Here is a 27,337-nt window from a genome sequence, read left to right as displayed (position 1 = left end):
TTTGGCAGGGACTGGCCTCTCCATGGAAACCAAGCACCCTTCTCTCCCCAGCACCCCCCATACCAGGCCCAGGTGGAGCCAGTCTACCCCCCGACCCTGCGCTGCCCATCTGCAACGCAGCGGCCTCCTCACAGCCCTTGTCTGCCATCCCCTAAGCCTGCCAGTGCAGGAGACATAAGATACATGGGTTCCATCATTGGGTTGAGAAGATCCCCTGGAGAAGGGCACGGCAACCCACTCCAGTATTTTTGCCTGGAGAATCCCAAGGACAGAAGAGCCTGGTAGGCTACAGTCCATGGGGTCGTGCAGAGTCGGACACCACTGAAGCACAGCACAGCAACCCCAGCCTGAGGCCCTTGAGGGCCCTGAATGTTCACCCCATTTCCCACTCTCCAGCAGGGCTGCGAACCCCTCCAGTGGTCAGAGGCCTTAGGGCTGGGCCTGCCTTCCCACCCCCAGCTGACTCTCATTCAGGAAATGGCTGGTCTCTATTTTGAGCAGAGACATGTCACACCTCCCTGGGCCAGGACATCTCCTCCTTTGCCAGAAAACCGCACTCCAAGTGTGCTTAGCCAATGCCCTTTCAGCCCTGCTCTGCAAAGGCTGTCAGGACCTTTCAAATTGTCTAACTCCTCTCAGCCTCCAAAAAGTAAATCTTATTTTCTCTTTCTTCCCCACAGTTAGCTATACATAGTTCCAAGTACAATAGCTAACCTTGGAAGAGGGCTGAACACTTGGACAGGCTTGGTCTATTGTCTTAACACCCGCCCACGTGCAGTCAGAAGCCACAGCCGCCCAACTGGGAACTGGGAGGGGTCCCCAAAGACAGCAAGGGAGCCAGTCCAGCCATGTGGCGCCCCATGGGTCCTGGCCCTGCTGCTTCTTTGCTGTGCAATTTTGGAGAGCTGACTTGAGGTATCTGAACCTCAGTTTTCTAAACCATCAAAGTAAATGCTTAAAGGGTCAAAAGGATTACTATATATATTTGTCAAGAACAGCTCAAGGCTGGCATTATGGTGGTTGCTAAATAAATAGTTCCTGTCAGATTGGTAGTTGCCAAAGGGGACAGGAAAGATGGAGTGGAAGTTTGGCATTAGCAGATGCAAGCTATTACAGAGAGAATGGATAAACAGCAAGGTCCTACTGTATAGCACAGGGAACCATCATCAATATCCTGTGATAAACCATCATGGAAAAGAATATGAAAAAGAATACATGTGTGTGTCTGTAACTGAGCCACTTTGCTATACAGCAGAAATTAATACAACATTGCAAATCAGCTATACTTCAATAAGAAAAATACGCACTTGCTGTAAGTTATATTTGGTGACTTTTTGAAACCTCTGGCTGTTTGGGGATTTGAGAGAAATATCTTTTTGCTTTCTCTCACTCACAAATGCAGCACACTCACACATACACACCTAGAAATGTCTATGTGCTTCTCATCTTTCTAAATGTTTCACTCTTATCTAATGATGGCCATCATTAACCTCGTTCCTAACATTCATGGGCCAAAATGCAGAGTATTAAGGGAGGCCTTTATTCTATGGGCCTATATAGTAAACAGATTTACTGAAGTATAGTGGGCATAACAAACTCCACAGGACAGGTTCTGACATATGCATACACCATGAAACCATAATTGTATCGTGAAAACATCTAATACTCCCCCAAAGACCTCCCCTGTTATAGTTCCAGCCTCCTATACCTCCCACTGGGAGAAGGCAATGGCACCCCACTCCAGTACTGTTGCCCAGAAAATCCCATGGATGGAGGAGCCTGGTAGGCTGCAGTCCATGGGGTCGCTAAGAGTCAGACACGACTTCACTTTCACTTTCACTTTCCACTTTCATTCATTGGAGAAGGAAATGGCAACCCACTCCAGTGTTCTTGCCTGGAGAATCCCATGGACGGAGAAGCCTGGTAGGCTGCAGTCCATGGGGTCGCACAGAGTCGGACACGACTGAAGCGACGCAGCAACAACATACCTCCCACTCTACTTCCACCACCTTCAGGCTACTACAGTTCTGCTTTCTATTGAAAGAGACTAATTTGCCTTTTTTTTTTTTAAATGAGTTTTACATAAACAGAACCATATAGTATGTACCTCTTTTGGCTTACTGAGCTAAGTATAATTATTTTTGAGATTCATCCATGTTGATGCAGGTAGCAACATTTCAATTCCTTTTATTGCTGAGCAGTGTTCTACTGTATGGATATGACAGACTGTTCATTAACCTATTTGTGAATATTTGAGTTGTTTCCTACTTGGGACTATTTCAAATGAAAGTTTCAGGAATATTCATGCACAAGATTTTGTTTCTGTACATGCTTTCTTTTCTCTTGAATAAATACCTAGTAACGGAATGCCTGGATCATATGATATGTATATGTTTCCCTTTTTTCGGAGACCATCTAACTCTTTTCCCGCCAGAGTGGTTGCACCTTTCCACATTCTGCCCAGCAGTACATGAGCGTGCCAGTTCCCTCCTCCTTGCCAGCACTTGGAATAGTCAGTCTTTTTCATTCTGGCCGTTCTAATAAACGTGTAGCGATACCCTGTTGTTGTTCAGTTGCTCAGTCGTGTTTGACTGTTTGCAACTCCATGGACTGCTGCACGCCAGACTTCCCATTCCTTCACCATCTGCCAGTGCTGGCTCAAACTCATGTCCATTGAATCAGTGATGCCATCCAACTATTTCATCCACTGTCGCCCTCTTCTTCAGCCTTCAATCTTTCCCAGCATCAGGGCTTTTTGCAATGAGTCGGCTCTTCCCATCAAGTGGCCAAAGTATTGGATCTTTATCTTCAGCATCAGTCCTTTCATTGAGTATTCAGGGTTCATTTCCTTTGAGATTGACTGACTCGATCTCCTTGCTGTCCAAGGGACTCTATCATAGTTTTAATTTGCATTTTCCTAAAGATTAATAATACGAAAAATATTTTACCATATGCTTGGGCTTCCCTAGTGGCTCAGTGGTGAAGAATCTACCTGCCAATGCAATAGACAATGGGAAGACCACAGAACAATTAAGTCCATGCACCACATTACTGAACCTGCGCTCTAGAGTCCGAGACCTGCAATGACTGAGCCCATATGCTACAACTGCTTAAGCCCACGTGCCATGGAGCCCCTGTTCCATAGTAAGAGAAGCCACTGCAATGAGAAGCCTGCACACCGCAGCTAGAGAGGAGGCCCTGCCAGCTGCAACTAGAGAAAACCCAAGCAGCAACGAAGTGCAGTACAGCCAAAAATAAGTAAATACAAAAAAAAAAAAAAGTATATATAAAGAATGTTTTACCATACAATTATTTTTCCATCCACATATCTTCTTTGGTGAACTGTCCAAATCTTTGGCCTATTTAAAATAAAATGAGCTGCTTATTCTGTTATCATTGAGTTTTAAGGGTTTTTTATATTCTATATACAAGCCCTTTATCAGGTATATGATTTACAAAGATTTTTCTTTCAGTCCATGGCTTGTTTTCTTAATCTCTTAACAGCATCTTTCAAAGAGCAGAGCTTTAAATCATGATGAAATTCAATTGATCATTTTTTTCTTTTATGAATTATGCTTTTTGATCTCACATTTAAGGAACCTTTGCCTAACTCAAGGTCAAAAATAGTTTCTCCTAAAAGTTTTATGGTTTTCGGATTTTACATTTAGATCTATACTTCATCATCAGTTAATTAAAAAAAATTCAGTTTAATATGTGGTGGGAAGAATGGCTCAAACTCTTTTGTATATGAATAACCAATTATTTCAGCCTCATCCTGTGGAAAGACTTCTTCACTGAATTGCATTTGCAACTTCATCAAGAATCCGTTGTCTATATATGCACAGGTTTATTTTTGGAGTCTCTGTTCTGTCTCCTTGACCTGTTGGTCCATCTTCACGCCAATATCATGCTGTTTTGACAATTGCAGTCTTAAAATCAGGTAGCGTTAGTGCTCGGGTTTTCTTCTTCATCAAGTTGTTTGGGCTAATCTAGTTCCTTTCGTTTCTATATGAATTTAAAAATCAGATTATCAATTTTTAACCTAAAAAAGCTAGCTGGGATTTTGACTAGGGGAGTACTGGATCTATAGAAAAGTTTGGAGAGGAATGACAACAGTGAATCTTCTGACCCATAGACAAGGTAGGTTTTCCCATTTATTTAGGTTTTCTTTTATTTGTCTCAGCATTGTTTTACAGTTTTAAGTCTATGGAACTTGCACATACTTTATTATATTAACCCTGAAGTAGTTCATAAATATTGTTGCTATTATAAATAGTATTTTTGAAAATGTCACCTGTTTATTGCAATAAATGAAAATACAGTTGCTTTTTGTATGCTGATCTTGTATCCTGTAATCTTGTCAAAATCACTTATTAAGTCTAGTAGATTTTGTAGATTCCATTAAATTTTCTGCATAGACAATTGTGTCATCAGTCAATGAGAAGAGGTTAATTTCTTTCTGAATTAGATAAATTATTTTTCTTGTCTTATTACATCAACTATAACCTTCAGTATAATCTTCAATAAAAATGACAAAAGTGGACATTCCTAACTTGGTTCTTCATCTTAGAGGGGGAAAACCATTCAGTCTTTGACATTTGGGTTTGATATTGGATGTAGGCCTTTTATAGATGCCCACTATCAGGTTGAAGAAGTTTCCTGCTCTTCCTAGGTTGCTGTATATTTTTTAAAAAAGCAGGAATGGACATCGGATTTTTAAATGCCTTTTCTGTATCACCTGCTATGATTTCATATGTATGTGTATCTGTCTATGTATGTGGGGGGTGTGTGTGTGTGTGTGTGTATTAGTTTGTTAATAGTGAACTATTTAGTTAACCAATTACAGGGAGGCTAAACAAAACTTTCATTTCTAGGATAAATCCTATTTAGTCATGATATATTACTCCTTTTATAGATTGTTAGATTCAATTTGCTAAGACTTTGTTTAGAATTTTTACATATATGTTCATTTTACATCTATGTTAGTCTGTTGCTTTCTTATAATGAGTTTTTCTGGTGTGGTATTAGAGGGATGCTAGCAACATAAAAATAAATCGGCTTCCCCTTAGGTGTGGTCTGTTCTTGAGAGGATATCCTGAGAAAAGGGCCCAAAAAGACCCTGGAAGATTATCAGGGCCCTTCTGGCAGGTGATTTGGATATTTGGGTTACTTACAGTATGATCTCGGAGAAGGCAATGGCAACCCACTCCAGTGTTCTTGCCTGGAGAATCCCAGGGACGGGGGAGGCTGGTGGGCTGCGGTCCATGGGGTCGCACAGAGTCGGACACGACTGAAGTGACTTAGCAGCAGCAGCAGAGTATGATCTACAATAGTCCTGGCTATGCATTTTCCTTTGGTTTCTTCGACAATTCTTTCTTGCATTGTGGAGAGCACTGTAGGCAAGGCTCTTTAAAGCAGTAAGCATTGGGCAGAGGTCCCTTTTGCCCAAGGCTAGCTTCCCTGGTGGCTCAGACAATAAAGAATCTGCCTGCAATGCTGAAGACCTGGAGACCTAGGTCAGGAAGAGCCTCTAGAGAAGGGAATGCCAGTGTTCTTGCCTGGAGAATTCCATGGACAGAGGAACCTGGCCGGCTATAGTCCATGGCGGGTCGCAAAGACTCAGACACAACTGAGCAACTAACACACACAGGGCCCACCACCTCCGTGAAGCCTTCTGGAATCCTGTCTAGCCATCATCTGGAAGCTTTACCCACTTTGAATCTAACCTCTCTCCCATTTTCCTCTGTCAATCATGCTGGTAAAGATGCTCTCTCATACGTTTTTGACTGCCTCCTTCCCAACAGCATTGAGACAAGCACAAGGCTCTCATCTCAAAGGGTAACCATAAAACAAAGCTCTCCTTCAGTCCCAAAGGCCCCACCACCCTTGCTCCCTCTCTCCTTTCACAGCCCAACCTCCAGAAAGAGCTGAACACTCTCACTTTCTCCCCATCTTCCATTCACCTCTCAACAAACATGACTCCCATCATCAACACTCCTGTCAAGGTCACCACGTCCTGCTGCCAGTCACTTGGGAGCCCTTCTCTGTTTGATAATTCAGAGGCTTCAGTGCTCTCAGCTGCCTCTCCATCGCGACTCCTCTTCTGTTGATTTCTCTCACAACATGCTCTTCCTCCTGCCTCTCTGGCCTTTGCTTCTTCCACGGACTCCTACATATTGGTGCTCCCCTGAGATCTACTCTCTCTTCTGAGATCTCATTCCGGATGACTTATCTCATCCCCTTGAGGAGCTCAGGTTGTTTGCTGTTCAGCTCCGAGAGCATCATTCACATGGTGGTCGTTGTGAAGGGCAATGCCTGCATCTGAGGTATGCACAAGCTGGCCATATGGCTTCCCTGCTTGTCTGTGCTCCAAACATACCACTTGGATATCCTACAGAACAAAGGTCTATTTTATCTCTTGACTGTGAAGCTTTGGAAAGCTGAATTAACCACTTAATCATGGTTGAGCTGCCTGGCACACAGTGCATGATTTTAAGGGTGTGCTGAATGGACGAGGCCACCACCTAATTCCGGTGTAGATCTCTCCACTGAGAAGGGCCTCCATGCCGTAAGTGTGGGCTACACTTCCTGTAGACTGTGTGTCCTTCTGAATTAGAGGAAACGATGGCTTCCTAGCCCTTCTCTTACCAGATACTGTCATTCTTTGAACTGATGCCAGCTGTACATCCTACTCTCCTCTCTGAGTCTCAGTTTGCTCATCCAGAAAATATGACCTACCTTGCAGTCTAAGGCGACATTAGCAAGGAAAAGGTGTCGAAACCACCCCTGCCTTCTGTCTCCTTCACCCTACTCCGTTATACTCAAGATGATACCTCCGGCTAAAGCCTACCCCAGGGAAATTGTTTCTTACTGATCATAGGAGGGCATCTAGCAGAGGAACAGAGCCAAAACCTTGGGAAATATGTTCTGCCTCGGCCCCTGTGAGCTCTCAGTGTCATTTCTGTCCCTGCCTGTTAGTATTATTCAGTTACTCATTCATCCATTCATTCAACGTGTGTTGAATGCTTGGCACTGCTGGGTGCTACTGGCAGGCGCTGGGAGACGGGGATCACGTGTAAGACAGAAATGGTCCCTGTTCTCGTGACACTGTACTCTGCCACACCTGGAAATGTCTGGGTTTGTTTCCGTGGGAACTTGCTAATGGAGGAAAAACACAGGCTGATTCGACAAAGAGTAAGGGGTCGGGGGAGGTGTGTGGAGAGGAGAGAGGTGGCCCTTGAGACAGAGTGTATTTGATAGGGCCCTCTGAAGAGGCAGAGAATGAGTTAGTATTAAAGACAAGCTTGTAGGGTGGGAAGATCACTGAGAAAGAATGAAGGAGCTAGAAAGGATGTGCTTGAGAAAGCCAGAGAAAGGAATGTGGTTGCAACAAAACAAGGGAAGAGGGGAGGGGCACGAGGCACTATAAGAAAGGCAGGCACCAGAACATCCAGCAGATGAAGTCTCGGTCGGAGTCTAAGAAGAAGAGGAGGGCTTCTAGGGTTCTGGGCAGGAAGGACTGTGATCTGCTTTAGGGCTTACAAAGATGGGGGATGGCTTACTGTCCGGGATGTTTGCCCACCAGGGGGAGCACCCGGAACACAGCCTCTGAGTCCTCCCTTGTCTGCTGGCCGGTTCTCATTCCTCAACCTGGCTCCAGGCGCCAAAGCCAGGGCGTGCTCCGATCAGGGGCTGGGAATGCAGACTAGAGAAGTGACCCACCGGCAATTGCTTTGGTAAGTGCTTACTGAGCCTACTGTGTGCCCGGCCTGAATGAAGCACATCTTTACAGCAGAACTTCCCAGGCCTCCATCAGGTACGTACTATTAAGAGGCCCATTTGGGGATGGCAACTACAATTTTAAATTGTGTGTTACTCAGCCCAGCAATTCCACTTCTGGGAATTTATCCTCAAGAAGTATTTGTCTCTGTTCGTGAAGAGGCTTGTGCAAAGATGTTCACTGGAACGCTATCTATAAACTGGTGAAGAAAACAGAAACAACGTCAATGTCCAGTCCTATGGGGTGAATGGCAAAATAAATCATGGTTCATGTCTTCTTTGGGAGCTATTATAAATAATGAGATCTCTCCGGATGCTGTTGTGGGAACACGTCTCAGACATACAGTGGAGTTTCCCACAAAGCTGGTGCAGTACAGTCCTATCACATCAAGCAAAACAGAGCCATAACCCAAACAAAGCTATGTGTTTGTATTTAGTACTATATGTCAATATAGAGAAAGAGAACTAGAAGCAGGCACAGCCCATTGTTCAAAAATAGCTATTATCTCTGGGGAGGGGTTTGGATTGAAAGCTGGGATCACGTCAAGTATGGCTTTCATTGACTGTATTGGTTTTAATTTTTCACGTGGTTTTTGTTTCATGGACGTGTGCTCAGTCATGTCTGATTCTTTGTGACCCCGTTGCCTGTAACCCACGTCTCCTCTGTTTGTGGAATTTTCCAAGCCAGAATGGGAGGAATTTGCCCTTTCCTACTCCAGGGGATCTTCCTGACCCAGGGATCAAACTTGAGTCTTTTGTGTCTCCTGCATTGCAGGCAGATTCTTTAGCACTCAACAACCTGGGAAGCCCTTTTGTATCATCAGTTCAGTTCAGTTGCTCAGTCGTGTCAGACTCTTTGAATCGCAGCACGCCAGGCCTCCCTGTCCATCACCATCTCCCGGAGTTCACTCAGACTCACATCCATCAAGTCGGTGATGCCATCCAGCCATCTCATCCTCTGTCATCCCCTTCTCCTCCTGCCCCCAAATCCCTCCCAGCATCAGAGTCTTTTCCATACAGCATGAAAATAAAAAAACAGTGCAAAGTGTGAGCTTGAAGTCTCATAGCTCGGAAGTAGGGGGAACTGGGGCTCAACCCAGGTTGGCAGTACTACAGTTTATATTGGGTTGACCAAAGAGTCTGTTCGGGTTTTTCTGTAACACCTTACTGAAAACCCAAACTTTTTGGCCAACCCAACATAACGGGGTTCTGTTCTCCTCCTTCACTCACCACATGTTTCCTGAGTTTCTACCGTGGACCAGGTCCTGTGCTAGGTGTATGGAAATAGTAAAGAGCACAATAGAAGATCTCTGTCTAGTGGACCTTACTATTTGAAATATTTTAAAAGACAGATTCTACAGATAATGTTTCCCCTTTCCTGACAGTCCAAATATTGGTTCTGTCTCTGAATAATCTTGTCATGTTTTTAGATTTTCTAACATGTCAGTTTTTAAACTCTGAGTCTGTTTATTCATGTGCAAAATGGGTCAGCATTAACAACCTCACAGAGTGGTTCTGGCCATTAAATGAGGAAAATGCTTAAGCCAGAGCTTGGTGCCTGCTGTATGCTCAATAAACAGAGACAGTCCTATCCTCGAGGTCTCAGTCTCTGTGTTAGCAATTTATGTGTAAGGTCTCCATCTAGCTTCTGAATTCTCCAAAAGGAAATAATGGTAGACAAAGGGGTGGGGTGGGGGAAAGCAGGAGCCATTCATGCTGCTTTATCCTGGGTGGGGATATTCTCCTGAGCTGTGGGGCTTTAAACTCTTGGGCCTGTAGGTTCCATCTCAGCCTTCTCCTGGACTTGAAAACCCTAATTAATTCATTCAACTTGCCATGCAAGTTTTTGCTGACCGCTAATTCTGTGTTCCCAGGACTGGAAATGGCAACCCACTCCAGTATTCTTGCCTGAAAACTCCCACGGACAGAGGAGACTGTCAGGCTTTAGTCCTTGGGGTCACAAAGAGTTGGACAACTGAGCAACTAAGCACAGGCCCCAGCTCAAGGCCTGACACAGAGATAAATGACTGGGCCTCAGCCCTCGGCAGGCCTCACAACTGCTCGTGGACTATTTTATGGAGGGCCTTCAGCTCCCCCTATCTGCTCAGGGACATCCTGAGGGGTTTCTAGAAGGAAAGGACTTCTCGGCTGCCTGCTCTGATTTAGGCCCACAGTCCTAAATCAGATGCTCATCCACACCCTCCATCCACAGTCATGAATTCCCATGCCTTTCAGCGGTTCTGCCAGCAGGGCACAGGTCGGGCTGAGAGGCCTTCTGACAACTCGGATAAGCTCTGGGGCACAGAGCTGGGAGCAGGGAAGGACAAGGTGGTGCAGACAGCTTGGGGGCGTGGAGCAGATGTAGCCCCGCCTCTCCATGTCACTCCTTAATCCTTTAGGAGTTAGGATCACTACCAGCTACCTGGTCAGATTCAGCGCAAGCAGTTACTCCGATCCATTGGACTTCAGATACCTATATTGAGGTTTGAGACCTGAGGGTGCTTTCTGATCCTTTTGTCTACTGAATTAAAAATGAATTCCATCTCTTCAAAAATTAAATATGTCCTCGATCACCACTCGTTTTGCCCAATAACTTAATTCATTGTAACTTAATTTTGGTAATATAAATCGGGGTAGATTTGATGGCTGGATGGAGTGTATGGAACAGCTCACTTCTGGCTCACAGCCTGGTCCTAGATGACTGACTGACCAACATCTCTTGCAAGGTTGGATGGTGCCAGCAAAAGATACATATATAATAGTGCATGACTAGAGATTCACAGTCAAGGTCAGAGCCCCAGGACCTTCAGGTCGTGGTGTGGATTAAGATATCATACATATTCAAGTTCAATGAGAATGCCTCTGCAACTTTAATACAATCACTCCACTTATTTTATCCTTACTGCCTTTTTTATGTGTGTGCACTTTGGTCTGTGGAGCACAGAGCAAGGCCTTGAGACCTCCAGTTCTTTATGCCTCAGCCACGCTCCCTTGCAGCAATCGTGGTGGTACTCCTATAGCGTGGCCACCTGCCTCCCAATCCATAGATTTCTACTCTTACCTTCTCTCCACCTGATTTCTCTCTAGCACTCCTAGGGTCTCCAGACATTTTATGCAACTTGGTTTAATGTGGGGCTTCCCTGGTGGCTCAGAGGGTAAAGCGTCTGCCTACAATGTGGGAGACCCGGGTTCGATCCCTGGGTCAGGAAGATCCCCTGGAGAAGGAAGTGGCAACCCACTCCAGTACTCTTGCCTGGAAAATCCCATGGACTGAGGAGCCTGGTAGGCTACAGTCCACGGGGTCGCAAAGAGTCAGACACGACTGAGCGACTGCACTTCACTTCACTTCACTAAGCCCACGTTGGTAGGAACTTCCACCCTACTGGTGGATAGCACTAGTGTATCTAGCACTTTGTAGGCCAGAATGAGCACACAAACACACACATCACACACATGTAGTTTTCAGATTAAATGCCTCGACATGGAGTTGCTATCTTCAGGGCTTTAGATAACTCCTACTGACATTCCTTCTAGAAAGGCCGGGTTGGTTTGGGGAGGGGCTTTAGTTCTCAGGGGAGGAAATTCCAGTGGGCCCCAGGGAGGAGGAGACAGCATGCTGGGGGAAGGGGTTCAGGGCCACACAGAGGGTCCCCTGGAGGCACTCTCAGGCTATGTTTCTGACTCTCCTCTCAACTCTGAGTGGTGGGGACCAATGACAGCTGACCCTGCCTTCCACCCACCTTGGCTCTGAAGCACCACATGCACCTTTGCTCACACCACGATGTATCCTGCTTTCAAGTCTTTGCAGGGACGCTGCTTCCCCCTCCTCACTGCACACAGCTCAGCCTGCAGCCCCGGATCAGGCCTGGAGTTCGGAGCACCTCCTTTCAGCCCTTGGCTCAGGAGGAGGGAGCCTCTGGGGCTGCGCACGGTGGGTGACAAAGCCTTGTGTGGTCCCCTGACGTGCCTCAAGCTGGCCAATGGAGAAAGTCTTCAGAGGGTCGCACACACCTTCTGCTCCCTACCCAATAGACAGCAGGATCCTGAAAGGGGACTGGGAACGACAGACAGCCTGAAGGCAAACATCCTTATTAAGGAAAATAGTCCTGGCCCAGAAAGAGGATCCCCCTCCCCAAACCAACCAGAGGACTTTGAACCCTGCAAGGGAGAGAAACGGAGTGAGAAGAAAACTGTTGCACTAAGTCCAGCTTGGAAGCTGATCTATCAACAGTGGTGAGGGTAGGTGAAGTTGGGGTACAGGAGTGTTAAACTGGATGTTGTTCAGTCCTTATTGTCTGACTTTACATAAAGAACAGAAATTACTTAAAGCAAAACAAACGACAAACCCTTACTGCTCTGTTTCAGAGGACTTCCCACCAAGAGTCATCAGAAGAGGATCTGGTTAAAGCTCCAGGTTCCTGGGCTGCGCTTCAGACAGCTGAGTCAGGATCATTTGGGTTCTGCCCTGGAATTTGCATTTTTTAAAGAACCCCTAGGAGAATTATGCTGGAAAAGGGAATGGAACCTACTCCAGTATTCTTGCCTGGAGAATCCCCATGGGCAGAGGAGCCTGGTGGGCTACAGTCCATGGTGTTGCAAAGAGTCAGACACAACTGAGCAACCAAGGACAGGAGAATTATTCCCTATCTCCTTCCCAACTGATGGGAAGTTCATGTACATCCAGGAGAATTTCCTCGCCTTCCTACCAGAGCTATTTCTCCTGGTTTCCTAGCATACTGCTTGGCATACAACAGGCATCCAGTATGTATTTATTGAAAGAATGAATGTTCAGAAGGATAATCCCACCCCCTCCTCTCAGAGAGGGACTAACTTCCCCTATGTCCTCAGGCCAGGGAAATCCCACTGCTTTCCAGAAGGGGATGCTTAGGCTCCAGAAACTGACGCATTAAATTGAGAAAACAAACAAACTCTGTATTGCATCTCCCTGGCAGCTGTTGGTGAACCAATAAATAGACATCTTGAGAACAGGCTGAGCCAGATCTCATTAAAATCATAAAGTCAATGGCTTCCCTTTAAGAATGTTCCTTTTCGCATTTTGCATAATGATACCAACAAGGCTGGAAACTGGGGATTCATGCTGGGTTCCAGATGTGGCCGGCAGAATCTTAGTCTGCTTCTTGCTCATCCTAACCTGGCCCCCTGGGGAAACAAGTTTTGCCTCTGGAGCCCAAAGCACAGACTGAGAGAACCAGACACCACTTCTCTGCCAGCCCTGAGCTGCTGTCCCAGCAAATGTGGCTGTTTCTGTAACAGTGGTTCTCAAACTCTCCCATGCATCAGAATCACCTGGGAGGCTTGTTCAAATTGCTAGCTCTATCCCTCAAGTTCATGGCATCACTTCAGGCAAATAGACGGGGAAATAATGGAAACAGCGACGGACTTTATTTTCTTGAGCTCCAAAATCACTGTGGACAGTGACTGCAGCCTTGAAATTAAAAGACTCTCACTCCTTGGAAAAAAGCTATGACAAATCTAGATAGTGCACTAAAAAGCAGAGACATCACTTTGCCAACAAAGGTCTGGATAGTCAAAGCTATGGTTTTCCCAGCAGTTGTGTGCAGATGTGAGAGTGGACCATAAAAAGTGCTGAGTGCCAAAGAATCGATGCTTTCAAATTGTGGTACTGGAGAAGACTCTTGAGAGTCCTTTGGGCTGCAAGGAGATCAAACCAGTCAATCCTAAAGTCAACCAACCCTGAATATTCATTGGAAGGACTGATGCTGAAGCTCCAATACTTTGGCCACCTGATGCGAAGAGCCGACTCATTAGAAAAAACCCTGATGCTGGGAAAGATTGAATGCAGAAGGAGAAGGGGACGACAGAGGATGAGATGGTTGGATGGCATGACCAACTCAATGGACAAAATTTGAACACACTCCAGGAGACAATGAAGGACAGGGAAACCTGGCATGCTGCAGTCCATGGGGTTGCAAAATGTCAGACACGACTGAGTGACTGAACAACCGCACCACGAGGGGACTTCCCTGGTGGTCCAGTGGCTAAGATTCCACGCTCCCATTGCAGGGGCTTGGGTTCGGTCCCTGGCCAGGGAACTAGATCCCATATGCTGCAACTAAAAGATCCGTATTATGCAACAAAGATCCCAAATGCCACAACTAAGACCGGGTGCAACCTAACTAAATCGATATTCAAAAAAATAAAAGTCCCTCGGGATTCTAACAGGCAGCAAGATTGAGAACCCACTGCCCCTGGGTCTCTGTTGAATGTATGGGTTCCCCCTTGGCTACCCCAAGTAGTGGTTAGAAGAGCCAAGAGTCAGAGTTGGGTCAGAATTCTGACAACCATTAATGGTGCCTCCTTGAGTAAATTACATAACCTCTCTAAGCCCATTTCTCATTTTGTAAACTAAAGCAAAGATAAGATGATAAAAGAGAATGTGTTCTAGCATTCAGATTATTGTGGTTGGCACCAGAGGATGGTATTGGAGGAGCTCCAGGACCCTTTGTGATCCAATTTTCCTTTTACCAGCCAGCCTGGGCTGCTATAGGATAGAAACTTGCGGGCTGTTAAAAGTGTAAAATGCAAAGTCGGGAACTTCCTGGTGGTTCAGTGGTTAAGGATCTGCCTACCAATGCAGGGGACAAGGGTTCTGGTCCGGGAAGATTCCACATGCTCCAGGGGGCATGCCCAAGCACATGTGAGGAGGGGATGTGGCCAACCCAAGGCAGTTCTATACCCCAAGCTCTCAGCAGGTCTCATGTGGCTCTGGGACAGTTTTAGAGGCAGAGGATCACCTCCTTCAGAGGAAGGGCCTGGACCTGCCCAGTGGGGCCCCAAAGAGCCTGTGAGGCCTCCTGAAGCCCAGCACTAGGGACCCCATCTGGAGCCAGGACACAGGCTTTTCATGGAGCGAGGGCAATTTAGAGGCCCTCATAGACAGTGAGTAAAGAAAATGAAACTAACCTCACAGGCTTATCCCCAAATATGATTTTTCTAATATTGAAAATACAGTTAGTTGATCAAAGGGTTTTTATTTTCAACGGTTCACTGGTTTAAATGCCTATGCTAATTTCTATTGCCATCTAAGAAGTTATTACAAACTTAGCAGCTTAAAACAGCACCAACTATTGATATTTCACAATTTGTGAGAATTTGGGTGGACTTGCCTGGGTTCTCTGCTCAGTGCTGAAATGATGGCGTTGGCAGGCTCTTACCTGGAGGCTCTGGAGAACTGGTTGTCATGCCCATTTAGGTGGGGGCTGTTGAAGGTCTGAAGGCCCTGTTGCCCTGTTGGCTGGCAGCGGGGCTCTTCCCTGCTCCCGGGAGCCATCTGTGTGACTTCTCACTTGGCCCCCTCCATCCTCAAACCGGCATCTCTGCATGGAGTGCTCCTCCCATGGCTAACCTCCGGCTGCCTCTTCTGCCACCAGCTGGAGAAACTCTGCTTCTCAGAGAAGGGCTCATGAGGACATTGGGCCCACCTGGGTCCAGCCTCCTTTTCGCCATGGAGGCAGTCATGAGGTCACGGAGGCTGTCTTACAATTTGGCCTCCCACAATGCCTATTTTATTTCGAGACTTCCTTCAGTAATGTATTTGGGCACAATAAAGGAGGATTACAGTCTGTGACATATGCTTGCATTTTCCTCAAAAACAAAATCAGGAAGAATCTGTTCTAATAACACGACAGAGACTGTTACTAGTTGTTAGCGTTACAGGTCATCTCTATTTTTCCTTTCTGCTTCTCTAAATTTTCTGAACCTTTTGGCAAAGAGAAAGTGTTAATTTTACAAAAGGGAAAAGTTAACTTCAAAAGCCAGGAAACCTGACTCTATTAGATGTTAAAAGATACTAAATTAACACCAATTTAAGTGGTGAGATCCAGGTTCAGACACAGATATGTGGATCAAAGACCAGGTTGAGACACAAGCTGATATGAATAATCAAATGTGTCTCCAAGAAGGCAAAACAAGATAATAGGGAAGGAAGAAACTGTTGACTTCCTGGGGGTGAGATAAAAATTTGGAGGTGAGATTCCTGTCTTAGAGAAAATCAAATTCAAATTGGATTGAAAAGTTAACAAGACAATGATAGACACATTAGAAAACAAAACTAAACATAAAACTATGATGTAAAGCTAAACATGGTTAGGAAGATGACAAAGGGCTTTTGTTTTTGATCATCCACTGGTATGATTTCCATAATCTCCTAAAAAGGGTGATATATACCTTCAAAGATCTATTTCCTATAATGGGTATTTCTCCTGGTTCAATGTCTCAAGAATGTGTACTATAAACCATAAATAAAGGTGTTTCTGGGCTTCTCTGGTGGCTCAGATGGTAAAGAATCTGCCTGCAATGCAGGAGACCTGGGTTCGATCCCCTGAAGCAGGGAATGGATACCCACTCCAGTATTCTTGCCTGGAGAATCCCATGGACAGAGGATCCTGACAGGCTACAGTCCATGGGGTCACGAAGAGTCGGACACAACTAAGTGACTAACACTTCCACTTTTTCAAAGGTGTTTCCACATTACTCAGGTTCCCAGGGGTTCCCACCAGTGTGAATTCTCCCATGTTGAAAGCCGTGTGGGTTTTGAGTCAAGGTCTTCCTGCACTGCTGGCACTCGCAGGGTGTCTCACCAGTGCACGTTTGTGCATTTGCACATCTGCTGAGCTGGCCTGCACTGCGAGATCTCTCTGAAGGCCTTTCCACCTCACACCAGTTACGGTTACGAGTTCTCTCTCCTCTCCTGCTGTCAGGCTGCCATTGCTCCATGGAGGGACAGCCACGGGGCCATGTTGCAGCCTCAGAAACTGGGTTGTGCTTTGATGGCCTACTCAGTCTATATTTACGGACGGCCTCCTATGTGTCTTATGGCCTCCCTTTGTGGTTCAGCTGGTAAAGAATCTGCCTGTAATGCGGGAGACCTGGGTTCGATCCCTGCGTTATGAAGATCCCCTGGAGAAGGGAAAAGCTACCCACTCCAGTATTCTGGCCTGGAGAATTCCTTGGCCTGGGTCACAAAGAGTCAGACACGACTGAGAGACTTTAACTTTCACTGTGTGTCTAAGCTAGATGCTTTGGGCAGAGGACTTGCTTGCTGCCTCAAGAAATGTGCAGTGCTGTGGAACTCAGACCCGTATCAAGGCATTTAGACTAGGACTCAAGAGGGAGTGGTCCTCAGGCCTGTGCAGGAGGTCCCTGTGCATTTCTCTGAGGAGAGGGTCCCCAGCTTCTGTCAGGGGTCCCTGCTTTATGGGAATTAGGAGTCCTGGATCTTGACTGGAAGCGACTAGGGTCTGAATGAAGGTGTCCCCCCCGGGTTGGGCTGGGCTTGGAAGTTGCACCTTGGCACTTCTGGGGCTGTTCTTCCTCTGTTCTCAGGCATGTTTGGAGGAGCTGCCCGAGCACGATGACGGAGGGACTGAGCTCACAGGGTGTTTACACCTGGCCCCAAGTTCCCTCCCCTTCCCCCCTGGGGTGGGGCTCACCTCCTCCTCCTCTAGAACTGCTTCCCTCAACTGCTTCCCGCACTCCTGGCACTTGCAGGGTGTCTCACCGGTGCACGTTTGTGCATTTGCACATCTGCCGAGCTGGGCTGCACCATGAGATCTCTCTGAAGGCCTCTCCACCTCACACCAGTTATGGTTACGAGTTCTCTCCTCTCCTGCTGTCAGGTTGCCATTGCTCCACGGAGGGACAGCCATGGGGCCGTGTTGCAGCCTCAGAAACTGGGCTTCACTTCTCGTGAAGCCATGTCTGGACGTGGCAAAAGCAGCAAGGGTCTGGGGAAAGGCGGCACTAAGCGCCACCACAAGGTTCTACACGACAACATCCAGGGCATCACTAAACCTGCTATCCGCCGCCTGGCTCATCGTGGTGGTGTGAAGCGCATCTCTGGGCTCATCTACGAAGAGACCCGCGAGGTCCTGAAAGTGTTTCTGGAGAACGTGATCTGGGACGTGGGCACCTACACCAAGCATGCCCAACTGAGAGCTGGCATCAGGGAAGTGCCCTGCATGCAGGTGGCTTCGTTGAACTTGAGTTCTGTATGAGCCGTCATCAAGAAGCCATGGGGACTCCCCGGCCCTCCTGACAGGGGCGAAAGTGGCTTTCCATCTGTTCACTCAAAAACTCATATCTGCTCAAATGAGGATATTTAATCAGAAGTCTTTATCCTCTCTTTCTCTCTCTCTGCTGCTCCCAATTCTCAGACCGTCTTCCTTTTAACAGAACTGGAGGAGGAAGATCCTGGAAGGAGGAGTAGCTCTCCAAGCATAACACTTCCTTCCCAAAGTTGGGAGAGGGTCAGGTCACCTGCTCAAGATGAAGTGATGGGCTCTCCAGTGTGATTAAGCAGCCATTTGTCTGTCCTCTGGACTCAGACGTTCCCACTGACCTGGGACTGCTGACACATGGGTGTGCTCTCTTCCCAGCCAAAGTGGGCTGATGCTGCCCCAGGGATGGTGATGCTCACAAGGCTACCACCTGCTTTTCTGGAAGAGACCCAAGGAGCATGCTATGCGGGCTTCCTTCAACACACACGCAGGAGAAACACCCAGGATCCCCCAAGGGTCTAGGAAGCCTCCTCTTCCTCTTCAGAGAGCAACCAGGGCCTAAGCCCAGTGTGCTGAGTGAAAGGACCATCCGAGCTCTGGGTCCAGGCTTTGGGGTAGCACCTTTTGAATGCTGTGTGCCAGGCCCTGTGCTAGGTGCTGGGACCCTGGGTACGACAGAGGCCCTCCCTCACAGCAGCTCAGTCCCTAGCAGGGGAAGCCTAAAAGCAAGTTGGGGGTTATTCCAAATAAGTCCTTAGGGCTGTGATGGTGGGTGCACAGGGATGGAGGGAGGGGCTTCTGATGCAAGCATAAAGGATGAGGCTGAACAAATGGATTACTTCCAGTTTCTCTCCTTTTCCTACAGGCTTCTCAGTCATTGAAATTCAAATTCAAAATTCAGCATTCACTCAAAGCACTCAAGTCAGAAAATGCATCCTCCTCACCCCTCTTTACCTCTCCAGATTTAGGTCCTCCTGCTCAGGTTATTGATGACATGCATGTGGCCAGATCCCATGGACACACCAATGATTCAACGTGGCTGATGCTCCCTCCTTCTTGAAAAGCTCTCTGCTGGTGACTTCCAGTCCTCCTCACACAACTTCTCAGGCCCTTTTGTTGGTTGCTCTCCCTTTGATGAGCCAACCCCGGGCTCTGTCCCAGGCACCGTCTTTTCTCTATATTCCCTCACTAGGTGATTTCACCCAGTCAGTGTTTCTGAATAACACCTATAGGATTTGATGACACCCAACACCCCATCTCAGGTCTGACCTCTTCCCTGAGCCTGAGGCTTGAATACCTAAAAGCCTCCTTGACATCCCACTTGGATGTTTAACGACTTCTCCAATGTAAAATATACAAAGCAGAAACCTTACTTTCCTTCCAGTGGCAGCTTTTCTTCTATTCATTTCTTGGTATATACCAAAAAGAATTGAAATCAAGGCCAGACATTTGTACACCCACATTCATAGCAGTATTACTCACAGTAGCCAGAAGCAATCCAATTGTCCGCTGATGAATATAATTAATAAACAAAATGTGGTATATACACAATGGAATATTATCCAGCCTTAAAAATGTTGGAAACTCTGACACATGCTACCGTGAGGATGAAACTTGAAGACATCATGCTAAGTGAAAGAAGTTGGTCACAAAAAGAAAAATGCTGTACGATTCTATTTATATGAAGTCCCTAAAGTAGTCAAATTCATAAGACAAAAAGTCAAGCATTCGTTACCAGGGGCTGAGGGAAAAGGAGAATGAGGAGTTATTGTTGAATGGATATAGTTTCAGTTATGAAAGATGGAAAGAATCCTGGAAATCGGTTGCACAACCATGTGAATGTGTCTAATGCCACTGGATTATTCACTTAAAAACAGTTAAAATGGTAAACTCCATGCTATATGTATTTTACCACAATAAAAAAAAAAAAAAAAAAAAAACAATCTGATCATGACACACCTCTCACCATCTCTCTCCCTCAACTAAAACCCTCCATGGCTCCTCATGGTCTGAAGGATAATGTCTAAAATCCTTACCACAGCCCACAGGGTCAGGCATGGTCTGACTCCCAGATATCTATCTCAGCAGATGACTCTTCTCTACTCCCCTCTGGCCACATGTGCCAGAGACTTTATGCACACTGTTTTTTCAGCTCAAATGCTCTTCCCTAGCCCTTCACCCTTCAGGTCTCAGTGTCAATTCGGCCACCCCTGTGATGAATGGAGCTCTGATGGCAGGGCCCTTGCAGCTGCCTGGGGGTGCAGGTGGCTCTATGGAGCCCGCCTCCAACAGGCCAGAGCTGGAAGTTTCCCATGGGGCAACCGTACCTCAGTTGCTCCCTTCCTCCTCACCCAGTCCTCTGACCACCCAGGAGTAGATGTGAAGAGCGAGTTATCTGTGCCTGAGGCTCCGTTTTGGGCCTGTCGGTCCACTGGGTGTGTGTGTGTGTGTGTGTGTGTGTGTGTGTGGGTGGGTGCGTGTGTGTGTGTGTGGGTGTGTGTGTAGGGGGTTAGTCCAGACTCCCCCAACCCCTACACTTATTCTCTGAACTGGCTCAGTCTGGGATGTGAACAGAGGACCCCGTCAAGCGGATGTGTTCCTTTCCTTGCCAGGCAGGGACGCCAGGGAGGCGGCCCCATTTGGCTTTTCGGGGCAAGGCATCAGGCCCAACTGTCATTCTGAGGCCTTCTTTTCTGGCTTTAGAAAGCTTTCTGAGCGCAAGATTCCAGGCAGCTCCGCTCAGACCATGACACTGAGTTATGGTTTCAGGCACAGAGGTGCTCTCCTCCACAGGGGAACTCCCCCTTGTCCCCCTTCTTTGCTGACATCCACGTGGCCAGGGCGTCCACAGCTGGTACTGACTCACTCCTGGCCCCCCAGCAGCAGGTGAACAAGTGGTGGTCTAGGCTGTGAAGGAGCTCCCAGGCCCCAGGGCTTCTCAGGAGGCCCCCTAGCACCTGTGTCCCACTTGTCCACGGCTGCCAGGGCTCCTCCTGAGTGGACTCTAGGGTGGGTGGGGCACAAGGGGTGATTAATTGTGCAGGGTCTGGTTTATGTTTCAGCCCCTACCTACACTGTGATCTGGCAAACTACTTCACCTCTTTGAGCTTCCTTTTCCACAGCAGTAAAATAGAGATTCTATGCGTCCTTGGCATTTTCAGGTGGCGCTAGCGGTAAAGAACCTGCCTGCCAATGCAGGAGAAGCAAGAGATGTGGGTTCGATCTCCCTGGGCCCAGAAGATCCCCTGGAGGAGGAAACGGGAACCCACTCCAGTATCCTTGCTTGGAGAATCCCGTGTACACAGGAGCCTGGTGGGCTACAATCCATAAAGTCACAAAAGAGTCGGACATGACTGAAGCAACTTAGCACACACACGAGTCCTTACCTATTTCACAGGGCTGATGTAAGAAACAGAAACGATAATACATTTAGGAGCAGAGCCACGCAGCGGCCCCTCCTTTGCCCCATCACTGAGCTGGCCTCCTGTGGGAAAGGCCTGGAAAGCCCTGGGGCTTCAATGCTGACGGTCTTTGTGGGCCTCTCCAGCTCAGAGGCCTGGGAGCCTCAGAGTGACAGTGGGGAGTGAAGGGAGCCAAGCGGAGCCCCTTTCCCTTCTCCTCTGCCTCTTTGCCTGGTTGGGGCTCAGCAGGCAGGGCTCGAGTGGCCTGAGCCCCCTCCTGGCTGCTCTTACCTTCTGACACAGTAAGGACAGTGCACACCTCTCTCCGGGGCTCACCCTCCCTGGGAACATCCAGTGGCTGACCCCTTGGCCCTGGGTGTCCATCCTCAGATGGCAGCACCTAAGCTTAGCCTGAGTCTCTGGGAAATGCAGGGATGGGGATGTTTAGGACCCAAAAAGGAAGTCAATCCTCTTTGGCTGGGAGGGTGGCGGAGGGCCACGGCTGCGCATGGTTCTGTCACAAGGAGGACTATCCAGCTGGTAGAATGGACAGAGCCCCCCCTTCTGGAGGAGGCTGAGATGGGGACAGGGCTGGGGTCACAGGGACAGATGGTGGGGTTTGGACATTTTTAAGGAATTGTGTGGTGATTTTTGTTTTCCATCAAAAGGATCTTTAGAAGTTGCGCTAATAGCCTCTTTGGGTTCTGATGGCATCTTGTGACATGCAGGTGTGTGGATGTGGAGTCTCAGCACCACAGCTGCAGCACCCCAGCATGAGCAGGGCATCAGAGGCAGCGAGGCTGCAGGAACCCCTGGGGGAGGGTGGCCGGACCAAACGTGCAGAAGCCCAACCCTCATTTCTTGGGACATCTCCCCAGCCTCCCGCAGCCTGACCTCCTCCCCCAGGTCAGCTCCTTCAATTCCTCCTACTTCCTCCCACTTCCTGGAGCCCCCGCTTGCTCAGATTCCTTCCTGCCTGTCACGGAGTCCTTGAGTCCATGTGGATGGGCAGGCGACAGGGAGTACCATTAGCAGATCAATGAGTCTCTGCCCCATGAGAACAGGGCCTTGTCTGCTGACCAAACCTAACACTCATATCTAAGGAATGAAGGCATGGATGACTGTATTGGATGACGTGTAACGGCTGTCTTCCCCCAGACGTGGAGCCACACTGGGGAGGGGCTGTGTCTGCTCCTCCACAGCCCTATCCCTGGCAGCACTATCTCTGGGTTGTTAGGTCCCTTAAGTCAGCCTTGGCCGAGTGAAAAGGGGGAGGGCAGGACTGCCCCAGTCTCCAGGAAAAGCAGGATGCCTTTGGGAAAGACACTACTTGGCTCCCAGCTGCCCCAATCCTGAGCAGTTCCAGACAGCACGGTAAGAATAAGGATACGTAATGCTATGCTGAGTATTTTATAAGAACTATGTCCTTTCATTCTCATGGTGGACCTATGAAGTCGATGCCATGGTCACCCCCATAAACCATCCCTCAGGGCTTCTCGCCTAGCTGCTCCTGGTGGAATTTCAGTGGGAGGAAGGTCACAGCCCCAAGAGACAGAATCCCAACCCTGTGGATACCCAGGCCGGCACACTGTTCCCATCCACGTACGCGTATGTTTCTGTGGTTTTATTATTACAAACACACCATGGCTCTGCCACACCTGGGGACTCCTGAGCTCTGCGTGCTCACCAGCCCTCTCTTTTCTAATTGGACAGGGTCACACAGAAGGGTCCAAGCCACATGGAGGCGCGAAAAACATTTGGCAGAGCCATTCAACTCATGGCTTATAAGGATGCCACTTCTCCAACTGTGAAAGAGCTTTACAAACACCGTGCCACGTCGCCCCCGTGACGCCGGACGGCCTGATTCATGTTTTGTGAGCTTCAGAAACTTTGGCTTCCTTTTCCAGTGTACGTGGCACAGGCAGGAGATTCCAACAGGTCCTTGCTGGAAGTCAACGCCAGGCAGTGACATCCAGGACTCTGCACTGCAGTGGGCTAACCGCCATGTTTAGGGGGCAAAAATGAAAAGTCTATTTCTCTCCCTCCTCCCCCCACCCCCACCCTCCCAAGGCTCAGATCTCATTACGGTGTGACCCATGGGCATCAAAGTGTGATCATTTGGTTTCAAAAACATTCAGTCTCTTTGGCAAAACGAGAGAAAGCGGCAGGGAGCTGCTGAAATGCATTCCTCCTGCGGTCCTTCACACTAGTGCTTCATCCTCTCTAATAACCGCTGATAGACAGGGGCTGAAAGAGAGACATTGCAGAGGTGAGAAAGGTGCAGACTCCCCACGTGTCTAGGACACTGTCACGAGGACCAACGGCCTTCCTCTGCCACCCTCTCCTGCACAGAGCAGATGTTTCTGGTCTGTAAAACTTCCGATCTTACTCAGTGATGATCAGGACTGAGGTATTCTCCGTTTCCCAGCTTGGGACCATATCCTCACCACAGGCTCCTGCCAAGTCTCCGTGCAATATTCCCAGGTTCCCAAAGCCAAAAACTCACATAAACCCTAAAAGGCTGGTATTCATCATCTCCATCTTATGGAGAAGGAAACCAGGGGTTCCGCCTCTGACCCCAAAGGCCATGTTTTATGGCACCATGATATTCTTTCTACAGACAGCAGATGGCAGGTTTAGGCCTGTTTCAGGATAAGACTTACATAAGTCTACGAGAACGTCAAACCCAGACCAGACTTACCTAGTTTCACAGAGCTCTGCGTGGCCTGAAACGAAAACGCAAGGTGTCACGTTCTCTAGCGGCAGTTAGACCTACGCTTGCTCATGGCAGTGGCTTTGCCCATGGCCATCCTTACTCAGAAAAAATGGGGGGCTGAGGAAGAGGACGGGGAACTGTGGAATTGCTGGGTCCTGTGGAGCCCCAGAGCCAGGCTTCCCCCTAGACTATCATCTGGCCCTTGGGGAGCTAGGCCCACACAGTGGGTGGCAATCACGAACAGGAACTCTGGGCCAAGAACCCTCCTCAGGGAGCACTAAGGAGACCCCCCTCTGTCCAAACGTAAAGTGACATATTCCAGCTCCAGACCTTTGGGTTAAGGACCACCTTCTGCAGCCTTGTGTTAAAATGCAAACTTCCTGCAACATACCCCATATTCCCACCTGACCCAAAGCAGCAAGGGAGCCTGCATGGGATCCCTGGACAAGCTGGGGAGCAGGAGAAGCAGCACAGAAAGTCAGAGCGGCTCTGAGAGGGAGGTGGGGCTGAGGGAAAGAAGACAGGTTCTTCGAGCTGGCCCCGAATCCAGAACCCACACCACTGCGCAGCAGAGCATGCTGGGCTGTCACAGAAGATGGAAAAGTAACCTGGAGGCCCAGGCTCAGAGCAGGCCAGCCCACTATCAGCAAAGTTCAGGACGGGCTGTCCTTGGTCAGACGGATTCTCACCAGCTGCGGCTTCCCCACAGACAGAGGCTTGAAGGCCTGGGCTGTCACCCACCAAGGAAACAGGCTGCCTGGGTTTTTATTCCAAACTCCCCAAAGGCCAGAGCTAAGGATACTCCAATGGGATTGGGAAGAAATGACGGGAGAGCCCTGGTTGGACAGCCAAAGGAGACAGGAGAGTCCCCTCCATGGGCCCGAGCACAGGACCCATAGCTATTCAGGCCAGGGGCCCACATAGCTGGCATCATACCCTGGAGAATGCAGATGCCTGTTTGAAGATTTCAAGTGCAGAGTCTGCAAGTTCGTCGCCTCGTTCCTGAGGTCTGTTGGCTGCAGATAAAAGAAAAGGCAGCTTGGATGAGAGAGAGATGATTAGCATGTCATTCACAACTGCCAGGACTGAGGGGCACTGTTGGGTTTTCTGGCTTACATCCTCAGATGAAGTCTGCCTTCATAATGTTCCTTAACTCTCAGAGGAATTTAGCCCGTGGGGAAAGAGCTCAAAGAAAGGTGAATGCACAAGTGAGGGGAGAGGCCGGGCTCCACTGTAACTTGGTTGGCGGTTAAGAGAGCACAGCCGGGGCGGGGTGCTGTAGGAGGTGTGTGCTCTGCACCATGTTCACAGCACAAAGCATGTGAAAAACAACCGGGCTCTGTTTGCGTGGGGCTGGGACAGCGAGCCAATTCAGCAGAGAGACGTCTCTCCTTCAGCTACTGGTGTAGCCCATCCGAGCCGAGAGTTTCTAAGTCGCTTTTCAACCAGCCCCAGCCATGCTGTTCACAGATGCTCAGTCTGCATGTACCACATTCATTCTCATCTTTGCCGACAGCAGTGTTTCTACTGAGTGCTAATAGCCATGTGCAGACATAGGCCAGTGGTAGGCTGAATGGGGATGTGGTCCTTTAGGGCCTTACCTGGAGGCTGCAGGACACTGGAGATGGCGTGGACCACGCCATTGGTGGCCATAATGTCCACCTCAGCAACAGGTTCCTTATTGACACTCACCACGTTGTTTTTCTGGGAGAAACAGAGACAATGATTGAACGTGGAGCCTGTTTATCCCATCCACTCTTCAACCGAGCAAACCTTAACTGAGCATTTCTGGATGCCAGATCCTATGCGAATTGCTGAGAACACTCTGCTAACTGGAATAGACCCTGCCAGTGAGAGACCACTGGTCTAGTGGGTTCAGTGTAGTTATTTATTTTAAACTTTTAATTTGGTGCCTGAGTATAGCTGATTAACAATGCTGCCGTAGTTTCAAGCGAACAGCAAAGGGACGTACACATACACATACGTATCTATTCTCCTCCAAACTCCCCGCCCACCCAGGCTGCCACATAACACTGAGCAGAGTTCCCTGTGCCATACAGTAGGTCCTTGTTGTGGTGGGTTCAGTTTAATCCCTTATGTGGACTCAGCACGTTGCAATTCACAAATGCTCTTTTGTATGGCTCATTTAGTCCTCACAGCACTGCATAGTGAAGAGGGAGCTATTAAGGCCCCACCTGAAAGAATGGGAACTCGAGAGAGGCCAAGTGCCACCTTTAAGCTGAGGAGGAGGACAGCTGGGGACAGAAGCCAGGTGTCCAGCTCTGGGGGCAGGGCTCTTTCCACTTTTCCTCCATGTCTGACTTCAGATTTTCTCACAGGGTAAATCTGTCTCAGGCTTTCCTGAAAGACCCACAGATCAGACCCAAGGGGGACAGGGGAAGTGAAGCCAGAGACCGACAGGACCCCGACGCCCCAAACCAGGTGCTGAGAGACTCTCAGACAGCCTGCAGAAGTCACAGGTCAGGCCATCCCTGCCCCCACCTGCCTTCCCACGCTCCCGAGAGAAGCTGATGAGCACACGCAGAGCTGGGGCGAGGCGAGAGGCAGGAGGAGCAGAGGCTAAGCTGGCCACGTGCTGCAAGGCACTCTGACCATAGGGCGGGGCGGGCCGGGGCGGTCAGTGGCCTTGGCCAGTGTAGGCAGGGAGGCCCAGCAGTTTCACTGTAAGGTAGGGACCTTCTGAGGCGGCTCCAAAGGGGAATGGGTATCATCAACGTGCAGAGTGAGGGAAGGGGCACAGATCAAGTATCAGAAGAAAAGCCTCTTTTTTTTTTTCTTCTGGGCTGGTTAGGTTCATGGTACAGCTCAGTGAGGCCCTGGACTTGGGGGTGATGGAGTGGGAATGGATCTTTCAAGACATGTAAGTATTGCTTATCAGTTCCTTAAGAGGGGGTTATATTTAATAGCTTCTCTCAGATGCCAATCAGATGCTTTTTTCCCCTGCAAATCTGGAAGTGCTTATTCATGCCTAAGCACAATCTCCCTTAATTTCTTCGGAAGACTCTTTTTTCTTTTCTGATAAAATGCACTCAGAGATTCAAGATGCATCTTAAACACAGCGTGTGTCTAATGCCATCCTAGGGATGAGCTGTGTCCCAGAGCCCCAGTGGCAGGGCACTGCCAGCCCTTTAAATGTTACACACACTCACTGAGCTGACTTCCAGCTTGTCGCCTTGGAGAGACTTCAGCCGCACCAGGGCCCCAATGCCTCCGCTGACCAAGATTTCATCGCCAACATGGTATTTCAGGATGTTGGCAAGCTCCTTGGCATTGCCTGCAGGTATGTGGGAAAAGAAAGCAGAGTTAATCCTAAGGCTGGTAACTGGTGTGGTCAAGGAGGGCCCAAAGGAGAAGATGTAGGTAGTCACCCCTGTAACTGA

The 27,337-nt window shown here is 48.5% G+C and overlaps 3 protein-coding genes across 5 annotated transcripts in view; 1 reads left to right on the top strand and 2 right to left on the bottom strand.

Annotated features, from left to right (window-relative positions):
• SMAD5 (SMAD family member 5) overlaps positions 1-15,194 on the bottom strand; it is a 114,106-nt gene extending 98,912 nt beyond the window's left edge. For all 3 annotated transcript variants that reach the window (XM_086413644.1, XM_086413643.1, XM_086413646.1), the window contains exon 1: positions 14,976-15,194. The gene's annotated coding sequence lies outside the window, so the exon portion shown is untranslated. The remainder of the gene's footprint in view (positions 1-14,975) is intronic.
• A 2,250-nt stretch (positions 15,195-17,444) lies between these two features.
• On the top strand, positions 17,445-19,748 carry LOC147369410 (uncharacterized). The gene has a single exon (XM_086413641.1). It carries the CDS (start codon positions 17,517-17,519, stop codon positions 17,814-17,816), a length of 300 nt encoding a protein of 99 aa, XP_086269767.1. The 5' UTR covers positions 17,445-17,516; the 3' UTR covers positions 17,817-19,748.
• Positions 19,749-22,829: 3,081 nt separating this feature from the next.
• TGFBI (transforming growth factor beta induced) overlaps positions 22,830-27,337 on the bottom strand; it is a 33,657-nt gene continuing 29,149 nt past the window's right edge. Inside the window, exons 13-17 of the mRNA XM_086413640.1 lie at positions 27,107-27,231; positions 25,538-25,640; positions 24,873-24,952; positions 23,922-23,946; positions 22,830-23,467 (exon numbers count right to left, since the gene is read on the bottom strand). Coding sequence (XP_086269766.1) covers positions 23,427-23,467; positions 23,922-23,946; positions 24,873-24,952; positions 25,538-25,640; positions 27,107-27,231 — 374 coding nt within the window. The 3' untranslated portion in view covers positions 22,830-23,426. The remainder of the gene's footprint in view (positions 23,468-23,921; positions 23,947-24,872; positions 24,953-25,537; positions 25,641-27,106; positions 27,232-27,337) is intronic.

The sequence above is a fragment of the Bos grunniens genome, chromosome 7 (assembly GCF_055505025.1).
Source record: "Bos grunniens cultivar Pamir isolate PY7600 chromosome 7, Bosgru_T2T1.0, whole genome shotgun sequence".
Lineage (NCBI taxonomy): Eukaryota > Metazoa > Chordata > Mammalia > Artiodactyla > Bovidae > Bos > Bos grunniens.
This window is presented reverse-complemented; position numbering and strand designations above follow the sequence as displayed.